The following is an 11,992-nucleotide window of genomic DNA, read 5'->3' as shown; positions in this document are numbered from 1 at the left end:
ACTTACAAATCGGTCCAGTCTCCATCGAAACCACCACTCGCTGATGCTTGCGTTCAGCTCAAACAGTTTGGCAACGGGCCATACGGAGAAGACGCTCTCAAACAGACTCTGCAGCCCCAAAGCCCAAACACAAAGGTCATCGGGGCATCAAGCAAAACAATGACAGCACACTTTATCGACTGCTTTTACAAACGTAAAATCTTTGGCGCGATGGCACATTCCACTCACTTGTGAATAGGCAAATAAGCAGATGAACAGCAACAGGCCCAGTAACTTCGCCAGAACCCCCAAATGCCACATGCCGCTGCCTGCACAGGAAACAAGGAAGCAAAACCAAGAACCTTTCTACATGCATCGATGCTGCTGACATTTAATAATGTGCATGGATTGACCATTCTGACACCTACTGTTGGCCTTCTTCTGAAGGATCTGAGGCCATATGGCCAGTGTGGCATAAATGATGACAAACCAGAAGGTAACCAGAGGAACAAAGTAATAGAACTGGTAGGGTCTGTCCATCACCACACACAGAACCAAGACCAGGAAATTCAGACGGAACAGCACCTGGAGCAGACAAAGAAGCTCAGATCACTTAGTGACAACAGCGCCTTGCTCTTAAGCTCCGCTATGGTCACAGGAAGTAGTTCTTTGTTCATATTTGTTAGCTTGACTACTTGTCGTAGCCTATAGCTGTCCCTGTCAAACCAGAAAATTTATAAACTGTCCCTGGGGAAGGTCCTTAATTCCAAAGTTGCTCCCAGTGTGCAGCTGGGCACCTCAGATGGCAACACCTTGTTATCTGTGTTTTAGTGTGTGTGAAGGTGAGACATCACTGCAAAGCGCTTTGAGCATAAACGTGTGATATAAAAACAGTCCACTTACCATTTAAAACATGCTTGACATTTCAAGTTGTAAATGTATTTTTAAGCACTAAGTCAGATGCTAAATCAGTCATAGCACCTAACGTTAATCCAGAAAAATGTTTTTTTTTTTTTTTTGTAGTATGAAGTTGTCATATAAAAAATGTATTAATTTTAAATCAGTGTCAGCAGTTAGCACTGTTAAGTGCGTCTGCTTTAACTCCGGCTACACTGCTCGGGCTTCAGAGTGAAATGTAGTATATTTTGCAACATTTAAACATTGCGTGCTTGGATGTCTTCTTATCAGCTTAGCACAACAACCTGCTAGAGGACTCCCAATCCAAATCCTCTTCCCACATTCCCAGTCACGCTGCTTTGAAAGAAACAGTCATCATAGCTGACTTACGAAACCCATCGCTGCTTAAATTTCACAGCTGCGTACGTGAGAAATGCGAAACCAATATTTCTTCAGATCAATTCCTTTTGCTTTAAACACAAATAACATGATGCATGCGGACACTGATACGAACACAACTGATGGTGCTCTCACCTGGCAAACTCTATAGAGTCCAAAGTCTCCTTTGAGCCAGAAAAAGGAGAAGTGTCCGTATCCAGTTTGAAAAAGGTACGCTGCCACAAGCACCCGCACGTGCATGTACACTGGGATAAACTTAAAGATATAAAAAACAAACACCAAACATTATTCAACAATGATTACATGTGCGACTGCAGGTTCTTGCCATTTCATATGGCATTCAGTCCATCTCATACTCCAATGGATGACAACTATTTTGGAGGCAGGAGAAGATCAAATTAACCCCATTTCATATGTGCACATCAAACCTTTTAATTAGAAGAAACTTAAACTTTCTTAAACTAAAATAATGTCACAACATCACAATGTAGCAGAGAGAAGAACAGACAGCATGTGCTTCATTTAACCAGTTTTTATGCCACATACTTCAGCTTGTGATTTCAGGAATTTAGTTTATTTCTGCAGATTATCTTGGACTCCTTATTGGTCCAAGGTTATCATGGCAAGTGGTGCTAAACACATCAGCTAAACACATCAGCTGTGTTTATGAAATCCTGCTTCAGTCGCAGCTTCCTGATTCTGGATAATCATATGAAGTCCTCTGGACAAAAAGAGTAATTTTGACCAAATTTGGGGAACGTGGCATGAAGTAACTCATTGGATGTACAACCCCTGGCAAAAATTATGGAATCACCGGCCTTGGAGGATGTTCATTCAGTTGCTTAATTTTGTAGAAAAAAAGCAGATCACAGACATGACACAAAACTAAAGTCATTTCAAATGGCAACTTTCTGGCTTTAAGAAACACTATAAGAAATCAGGGAAAAAAAAATTGTGGCAGTCAGTAACGGTTACTTTTTTAGACCAAGCAGAGGGAAAAAAAATATGGACTCACTCAATTCTGAGGAAAAAATTATGGAATCATGAAAAACAAAAGAACGCTCCAACACATCACTAGTATTTTGTTGCACCACCTCTGGCTTTTATAACAGCTTGCAGTCTCTGATGCATGGACTTAATGAGTGACAAACAGTACTCTTCATCAATCTGGCTCCAACTTTCTCTGATTGCTGTTGCCAGATCAGCTTTGCAGGTTGGAGCCTTGTCATGGACCATTTTCTTCAACTTCCACCAAAGATTTTCAATTGGATTAAGATCCGGACTATTTGCAGGCCATGACATTGATCCTATGTATCTTTTTGCAAGGAATGTTTTCACAGTTTTTGCTCTATGGCAAGATGCATTATCATCTTGAAAAATGATTTCATCATCCCCAAACATCCTTTCAATTGATGGGATAAGAAAAGTGTCCAAAATATCAACGTAAACTTGTGCATTTATTGATGATGTAATGACAGCCATCTCCCCAGTGCCTTTACCTGACATGCAGCCCCATATCATCAATGACTGTGGAAATTTACATGTTCTCTTCAGGCAGTCATGTTCACCTTGCCCAATGCAGATTCGAGATTCATCACTGAATATGACTTTCATCCAGTCATCCACAGTCTATGATTGCTTTTCCTTAGCCCATTGTAACCTTGTTTTTTTTCTGTTTCGGTGTTAATGATGGCTTTCGTTTAGCTTTTCTGTATGTAAATCCCATTTCCTTTAGGCGGTTTCTTACAGTTCGGTCACAGACGTTGACTCCAGTTTCCTCCCATTCATTCCTCATTTGTTTTGTTGTGCATTTTCGATTTTTGAGACATACTGCTTTAAGTTTTCTGTCTTGACGCTTTGATGTCTTCCTTGGTCTACCAGTATGTTTGCCTTTAACAACCTTCCCATGTTGTTTGTATTTGGCCCAGAGTTTAGACACAGCTGACTGTGAACAACCAACATCTTTTGCAACATTGCGTGATGATTTACCCTTTTAAGAGTTTGATAATCCTCTCCTTTGTTTCAATTGACATCTCTAGTGTTGGAGCCATGATTCATGTCAGTCCACTTATTGCAATAGCTCTCCAAGGTGTGATCACTCCTTTTTAGATGCAGACTAACGAGCAGATCTGATTTGATGCAGGTGTTAGTTTTGGGGATGAAAATTTACAGGGTGATTCCATAATTTATTCCTCAGAATTGAGTGAGTCCATATTTTTTTCCCTCTGCTTGGTCTAAAAAAGTAACCGTTACTAACTGCCACAATTTTTTTTCTTGATTTCTTATAGTGTTTCTTAAAGCCAGAAAGTTGCCATTTGAAATGACTTTAGTTTTGTGTCATGTCTGTGATCTGCTTTTTTCTACAACATTAAACAACTGAATGAACATCCTCCGAGGCCGGTGATTCCATAATTTTTGTCAGGGGTTGTATTTGCCTGAAATGGTTTTCCCCTTCTGGGGCCCTGCTTGGAAAGGGAGGGGGGCAAAGGGATTCAATCAGAAAGTCCAACTTAGCGTGACCAAATACTGACCCAAGGAATGTCTGTACAAGATCTCAGAAAAATTCACTGAATGGCTTTTTAACCCTTGTGGGGGGTGCATGGGGATCTTTAGAATGATTCAAGTTCAATGAAACTCTTTGTGTTGGTTGACATTCATTCAAGGAAATCTATACGCAGAATTATAGAAAGAGTTACCAAGCAGTGATTCGAGGACAGTTATATTGTTCGTGCCTGAAGGCAGCCTCCCAAAGAATCTTTGTGCAAAATTAGAGAAAAGGGGATTCAACAGATTTTCTCACTCTGGAAAAAAAAAGAAAAAAAAAAAAAAAAAAAAAAAAAAAAAAAAAAAACTTTTTTTGCCCTTCCTGGGGGACCACAGCGATTCAGTCAGAAAGTCCAATTTACCATGACCAGTCCCCCAGGGCTTGTTTGGACCAAACGATAGAAAAATTCTCCAAACAGAAAATCGTCAGACAGCGCGCCGTGCAAGCATGTGGTTGATGGCATTAATCCTAAATAAATAAAAGTCACTCATATTGTACTTACAGCGCTGGCTCCAGATATGTGATAGATGAGGATGACGAGCTGCATCCAGCCCTTCCATTCATCTGTTTGCTCTCGGTTGAGTAATTTGGTCTGTGGGGGGATAAAAACATAACTGTAGCAAACAAACTCCAAAACACACACACACACCTCTTCTTGTTTGCTGGTTTGAAGCAGGTGTGCTCCCCAGGAGCCGGAGTCTGGGGCCCCTAATTAAATTTTTATCTAATGATACTTTTTCAGCATCTCCTGGAAGAACAAATCTCAAAATGGATATTTAAATGATCCTATATTCAACCTTTTATTTGACCCGTCAATGATGATGTTGAAATAACAGAATATGACGTGGTAGTAGGACCTGGAATGATTTTCCTTTTAATTGTAAACCAAATTATGCATTCACTCAGAACAATTAAACTACATGAAATTTCTGAAGACTGAAACGACTGTTACAGCATTTCAAAAATCATGGTAAAATATCAATAACATACCTTATAGTAAAAAGTCACTTATATTCTTGTGTAAATTCATGCAGCCTAAATCCATTCAAAGCCACAGTCTTTTTTACAATGAAAGAAAGTCTAGATTAGTGAAAAAGTTACATAATCTTGTCTAAAATCCTGTTTGAACAGCAGAATGTTTATTTTCCAGAGAGAGAAAAATTCTTACCGTGTTTCCTGAGAGGGCACAGTTCACTTTTCCCGTTTCTTTTATCTTTCAGGTGTGTTGACGAAGCCAGCGACAATTCCACAGATTCTTGTCCTTATAAGACTTTTTCAGTCTTTCTCGCCATCTTCTGTCTGTGCGACGTCGGTCCGTGACACAGACATGCTGCACAAATCTTCTTTTAAAAACTTGAAAGCTCTAAAAGTTTGGGATGTCCACATGCTAAGTTTAGCTTAAGCGTCGCACAGGAGCCACGGCAGAGAAGTACGTTAGGGTAGTGCAGGACATGTACAAGAATAGTGTGACAGCGGTGAGATGCGCAGTCGGAATGACAGACTCATTCAAGGTGGACGTGGGATTACACCAAGGATCAGCTCTGAGTCCTTTCTTGTTTGCAGTGGTGATGGACAGGTTGACAGATGAGATCAGACAGGAGTCCCCATGGACTATGATGTTTGCAGATGACATTGTGATCTGTAGTGAGAGTAGAGAGCAAGTTGAGTCTAGTCTGGAGAAGTGGAGATATGCTTTGGAGAGAAGGGGAATGAAAGTCAGTAGAAGCAAGACTGAGTACATGTGTGTGAATGAGAGGGAGCCCAGTGGAATAGTGCAGTTACAAGGAGTAGAAGTGGTGAAAGTAGATGAGTTTAAATATTTGGGGTCAACTGTTCAAAGTAATGGAGAGTGTGGTAGAGAGGTGAAGAAGAGAGTGCAGGCAGGGTGGAGTGGGTGGAGAAAGGTGGCAGGAGTGATTTGTGACTGAAGAATATCAGCAAGAGTGAAGGGGAAAGTTTACAAAACAGTAGTGAGACCAGCTATGTTGTATGGTTTAGAGACAGTGGCACTAACAAAAAGACAGGAGGCAGAGCTGGAGGTGGCAGAGCTGAAGATGTTGAGATTCTCTTTGGCAGTGACAAGAATAGACAAGATTAGGAATTAACATATCAGAGGGACAGCTCAGGTGGGACGGTTTGCAGACAAAGTCAGAGGGGCTAGATTGAGATGGTTTGGACATGTGCAGAGGAGGGACCCAGGGTATATAGGGAGAAGGATGCTGAGGATGGAGCCACCAGGCAGGAGGAGAAGAGGGAGACCAAAGAGGAGGTTCATGGATGTGCTGAGAGAGGACATGCAGGTGGTTGGTGTGACAGAGGAAGATACAGAGGACAGGGTGAGATGGAAACGACTGATCTGCTGTGGCGACCCCTAACGGGAACAGCCGAAAGACAAAGAAGAAGAAGTCGCACAGGAGCCACGCAGTGTCGCCGCAGCAACCAACCAGTCCTGCTTTACGACAACTGTCGTAATAGCTACGCTTTGAGTGGCATTTTTCCTCCGTGAAACTCCGCGGATCCAAGGAAACTGATTTGTATCTGTAACACACAGATCAGTGTCCGCGGACTTATAAAACTTACACGATGTCGTAAAAAAGAGAACGCTTTGCGATATGCATTTAAAAAAAAAACTTAGTGATGATAAAGATTAAAGAGTACATCACTAACACCCTACCCCTCCTCCCCATGATGAAATCCGCAGAATCCCGCGGCGATTTCACAGCCCTGTTATTTGCAAGTACTTGCATGAGCCATACAAATACACTAGATTATTCTCACCACTCAACATGTTTTCAAATATCACTGACGGACCCAAGAAGGCCCAAACTGCTTTGTTTAGATCTGTCAAAACATCTGGAGATCTGACAGAACAATGTTTAGTGTCACCACTGAGAAGCAACAACAAGGTGCAAAAAGTCTCATAATCACCAATGAATCACACAAATATAGCCAACATGTCAACATTAATTTCTTTACATCTGGATTTCCGTTTAGTCTGAAAAGTACACACACAGAGCAGGTCTGTGTGACACGCCTGCATAGTTTGTAGGAAAGACTAAGACGACGCCCAGAGGGTGTGTTTAGCAGCAGCTTCATTAAAAGCAACAAGCAGAGAGAAAAGTCATTTCTTGTAGACATAAAAGTTTCTTGCAAAAAGTTGTACAATGCAACCCATTTGTAACAAAACCTAAGGATATAAATATTAATGACTCCATTGTGAGCAAAGGCCAGTTTTTGCTTCTGTGCTGCTACACATGATCTCAGTCTATTGTCTTTTAGCTGCCCCCCGTTATTCAGGGTCACCACAGCAGAGCCACTAGAGATCTGCACTGGGAGCTGATGCATAATCTGGCTCTCCTTCCTGACAAAATTCCAGTCTTCAACGGAGAAACACACACACACACACACACACAGTCCCTGTTCTTCCTGACTCATGCACTAATCAGGACCAACTCTGCGTCACTTCTGAGATCTGACAGCATCAGGTGCACGCAAAGCAGAATGGCTATCTGCACACTGAAATGCTGCACAGTGTATTTGGACGTGCTGATCTGCAGCCCTTCCAGCTCTCAGCAACATGTCATCTCTGCTGTATGTATAACACCATCTAGGGAGAGATACCATGCTATGCCAATACTCTATCAGGACACTACTGGGTTTCTTCCTTCATCTTTATGGCACTGTGTGTTCACCGCTGTCCAACAGCAACATAAGACTATAAAAGCAAACTCCTACGGATGCATCGCCGAACGTAAGTCAAGACAATGCTGATGCAAAACCGTAAAGTGAAAAAATACAAACCACTTTAAGTAGGCAAAATATAAGTGGAGTCATTTCTTCTGCAATAGGAGGTAAAGAGTTTTATTAAGATTAGAAAATGTTTGCTTTCCAGCATAAAAACTCTACTCAGCAGTGCCTCACCTCTTTACTGTTTTCATTGTAGAAGACTCCCAGCACAAATATATAGACGAGCGGGATGAAGAATGTGGCGTGTGTGTAGAACTTCTGCTCTTTCATGAACACATCTGCTCTGTCACAGAGGTAAAAATAGCTCATGATGACGCCCATTCTGCACAGAGCCAGAAAGAGACCTGTTGGACCCAAAAGGACGGCTGCAGACATGGGCTTCTTCTCCTCTATGCTCTCCACATCAGGGGGTACATGGCGGCGGTGTCTGTTGTGGCCAAGCACGTGGAGGACCAGAAAGACTATGGCTGATCCCAAGAAAAAACACGCTGACAGTTTTTGGAGGAGGTTCGGGGGCGGAGACTTCTGGCAGCAGGAACCGTCAATGGGCCTCAGTAGCTTATTGCACACAGAATTCATGAGGACCATGGCTCCCTGTCAGGAGCAACAACATGGATAGTGAACACAATTGTGTAAACAATGTTTCTTGGAGTTTAAAAAACCCAGTGTGTGTGTACAAAAGATACATTTATCTCCAACGTCTAATTAGATCATGTGCACATGACAACATCTAGGCTGTGCCAAACTGCAAAGTGCACACAAAATAAAACCCTGTGTGAGAGATGCTATTCGTTGTTTATATGGATAACAATAAATGCAAATATATTTCTTGAGCACAGACTAGAAGTTTGTGAGCCACCTGACCTATTCAAATAGCCACATGTGCAGCCAAAATTATTTACATATTTACTTCATGCACATAAAAATTAACACAATGAGTGCACCCCAGAAGTCAAGGCCTTTAGAGCTTTGAGGCTTTTTTTTTTTTTTCATTCTTTCAGATGCTACATATTTACTTCATGCACATAAAAATTAACACAATGAGTGCACCCCAGAAGTCAAGGCCTTTAGAGCTTTGAGGCTTTTTTTTTTTTTCATTCTTTCAGATGCTCTGCATTTGCATCTGAAGCAGAAGCTCAAAGTGCTTTACAGTGATGCCTCACATTCACCTCCACACATGCACTGATGTCAGTGTGCTGCCATGCAAGCTGCTCAACTGCATACAGGCACATTAGCTAAGGGCCCTTTGTGATTTTCCAATGACGGGGATTTGAACAGAGGATCTTCTGGACTCAAGCCTACCACTTGAACCTGTAGCCCTCCATGCTCTTTTATGGGTTTCAACAACAGAAACATGGCTCTCCTCCTCACACAAAGTCCTAGTGGACTTTGGCCCCAGGTGAATGGGTCAGTATTTTTTTTTTTTTTTACTTTTGGCGCCTCCTGTTTTGTAAGTGGAAATGTGTCTGTGTGACCCTCTTTGTGTTTTTCTCTCTCTGTTTGTAATAAACACCATGTAACATGCATTATGATGCAATATGGGAAACACAGCTGCATTCCCATCACAGAAATTTTGAACGGTATGATTTCACTAAAATGCACTCTAATAACACAGCAGCAGTGTACATGATGTAATACGACTTGCGTTTCTGCGTAATCAAAACACATTCATATCACATCATCTTGTATTGAGTGACCAACTTCAGTCTACCTCAAAAACTAAATGGTCAACTTTATTATGAAAGGTACAAAACAGTTCCTTAGCTTCAACACTGTAAACTTTATGCTGACCAAAAAAAAAAAGAGAGAAAGAAATAAGAGTCAACTAAAGATGACGAAGATGATGTAGCTGTACAAGAGCTGTGTTTACACAGTAAGCATCATAATAAATGGTCAACCAATCTCATCGCCTTTAAATGTGATTCAGCTGAACTTACGATGTTCCTGGTGCTCTCTGGTAGGTGCAAACCATCATCTGACTGAGTGATAGTTTCCAGGGCAGCCTGGCGGGAGGCAGCCAGCAGTCTGACCCGGGACTTGCCGTTACGCTTGCTCCTGTTGAGCGCATCTGCTGCTGCTTTGTTGTACAGTTCCAACTGCTGGTTGGTGATCATCTTCCTGTTCTCACTCAACATCTCCTCGTTTACTGGGTCTGTGAGAAAGGGGTGTGATGTTACTGTGTGCAATTTAAACAGATCCTATTTGAGAATTAAAGAGGCTGACATTTACAGAATGTAGATTTTAAATACTCCTGGCGTGGGAAAAACAAACCATAACTTGATTTTGATCAACCTTGCAGGTACGGTGGCCCTGTGGATGTGGAGAAGTGATCTGACTTTGGTTGGGGTCTGCCAAAGATCAAGGTCAGACATCAATGTCAAATTTACAGCCCTGTGCTATTATATCAGAAAACTGCAAATTTCATGAAAATTGGTTTTAAACATTTTGAAGCTGGTCAACTTGACCATTTAAAAGTCCATGTTAACAGTTTCTCTACTTTCCTAACACTCAGGTGGGACTCGCTTCAGCTTCATGCAACAGACTCCACGGATCACCACCAGCCTGATGGGTCTCAAGGTCTGTACAGGACTTACGCTCGCTCTGACACTATGAAATATGGGTGTGGCGTTGCTGTATTCTTTGAGCACTTTTGATCTAGTCTGTGTATTTTTTAAGCCCCGAAGTTAATAAATGTAAACAAATAAAATAAATATGTTCGAAATGTGCTGTGTGTTATAGGGAAAGTTCAAAATCAAAGTGCAACTTAACACATGGGATTTGATGGCAAACCAGTAACAACAGAATTAGAGCCGTGTCACGAATGTATTCTTTGTTTGAAATAAATTAATTCATATTCATTAAACAAGTCTAGTCACTGATGTAAAGGGGACAGATGGATTGTATGTCATGTGGTATTAAATATTTGTCCTATTGTATAGAAAAATAGAGCACTGTATGATTTCCATTATTTTTCCTGTAATTTAGTTCCATTTACGCTTCATTTTGGATTTATATGTTTCGCACCACTGAACAACTCCACTAACTTCTCATAAAATGCATCTATGGTATGAGGAAGCTTGGCTTGACTATGTGGTTGCTGCATTGATTGATGGCCAAGGTCACATACCGAAGGAATGTAAGCAGTTTCTCACCTGTCTAATTTTAAGTAAAATATCAAAAAACGTATCTATTTAACTGTTATATGAAAAAAAAAGTTTTCCACCCAATGAAAAGAATATTTTCCTGAGTTGACATATAGAATGTTCTATTCAACTCAGTGAATTACGATTGTACTCATAAACATCCATAAAACTATGTAACAAATTTTTATTTTTGTTTTGTTCCAGGGTACAGTGTGTTTTCCTAACCTGTTATGCCTTAAATAAATAGAAAATAGCTGTTATTCCACAGAAACTTTGCTTCTGTGATCAGGACAATGATATTTTGAAATTTGTCTGTTTTCAAGAATATTCTCGATTCGCCTTCACTACTACTGAGTAGTCTTCTAGAATATTCTTTAACTGCTAGAACTGTCCAGAATTTTCTAGAAGTTTCCAGAATTATCTTGAAATTTCAAGAAACTTTTAGAACTTTCTAGAACATTAAAAAAAATAAAATAAAAGTTTGTGCTGAATGTAGTCATTTTCCCATAGACTTTAGACATAAGCAGTTGAAATATAACACTTAGAAGCCAGGAACAAAACTTGTGTTACATAGTGTTATTTGTACTATATGAAAGGTTGCCTACTGAGTCTCCTATTATAAGCTAGTCTCACCCAAGTGGCAAGCTCGGCCCGTCCAAAATGAGGCACACCCGGAAGAAAAAAATAAATAAAAAAGCTGTGGGTTCCTTTATTGAACAATTGATGATGCCTTCAAAAGGAAGCCGGTTCATATAGAAGCCCATGTTACATGTAAAATGTTTAACTTTAGAGCACAAATAAACATGTTTACAGCCTGGTACCAAAAGGTTTTTGGTCTCTATAGCTAGTTTACACCTCCATGACAAGTGCATAATTAGGGGTGTGGTGGGTATGAGTGATAGGTAGTGTGGTGGCACTCTGAACAGAGTTCAGCTTCAGAGCTTTTTGTGGAGCACAGTGGTCACTAGCTGTGGCTGCTACTTATTGCAGAATTTCAATTTCAATTTATTTTCATTTATATAGCACCAAATCATAACAGAGTTGCCTCAAGGCACTTCACACAAGTAAGGTCTAACCTTACTAACCCCCAGAGCAGCAGTGGTAAGGAAAAACTCCCTCTGAGGAAGAAACCTCAAGCAGACCAGACTCAAAGGGGTGACCCTCTGCTTGGGCCATGCTACAAACATAAATTACAGAACAATTCACAAAATGAATATACAGGAAATGCAGTTTCCTGTATATGGTCAGTGGAAGACCATGTTTGTGCATTCTGAGCCTCTTA

General features: G+C 40.8%; 1 protein-coding gene across 2 annotated transcripts in view; it reads right to left on the bottom strand.

The window, feature by feature from the left end:
- The window catches only part of LOC117502491 (N-acetylneuraminate 9-O-acetyltransferase-like), a 38,821-nt gene that overhangs the window by 14,542 nt on the left and 12,287 nt on the right, over positions 1-11,992 (bottom strand). Inside the window, exons 7-13 of one of the 2 annotated variants that reach the window (XM_034161545.1) lie at positions 9,505-9,719; positions 7,742-8,161; positions 4,323-4,412; positions 1,411-1,530; positions 404-564; positions 229-304; positions 7-108 (exon numbers count right to left, since the gene is read on the bottom strand). In XM_034161545.1, the coding sequence (XP_034017436.1) occupies positions 7-108; positions 229-304; positions 404-564; positions 1,411-1,530; positions 4,323-4,412; positions 7,742-8,161; positions 9,505-9,719 (1,184 nt within the window). Of the gene's footprint in view, positions 1-6; positions 109-228; positions 309-403; positions 565-1,410; positions 1,531-4,322; positions 4,413-7,741; positions 8,162-9,504; positions 9,720-11,992 lie in introns of both variants that reach the window. The other variant, XM_034161546.1, reaches the window with a different exon arrangement.

Source organism: Thalassophryne amazonica, chromosome 20 (genome assembly GCF_902500255.1).
Source record: "Thalassophryne amazonica chromosome 20, fThaAma1.1, whole genome shotgun sequence".
In the NCBI taxonomy this organism is placed as follows: Eukaryota; Metazoa; Chordata; class Actinopteri; order Batrachoidiformes; family Batrachoididae; genus Thalassophryne; species Thalassophryne amazonica.
The sequence above is the reverse complement of the archived record's forward strand: the minus strand, read 5'-3'. Positions and strand labels throughout refer to the sequence as shown.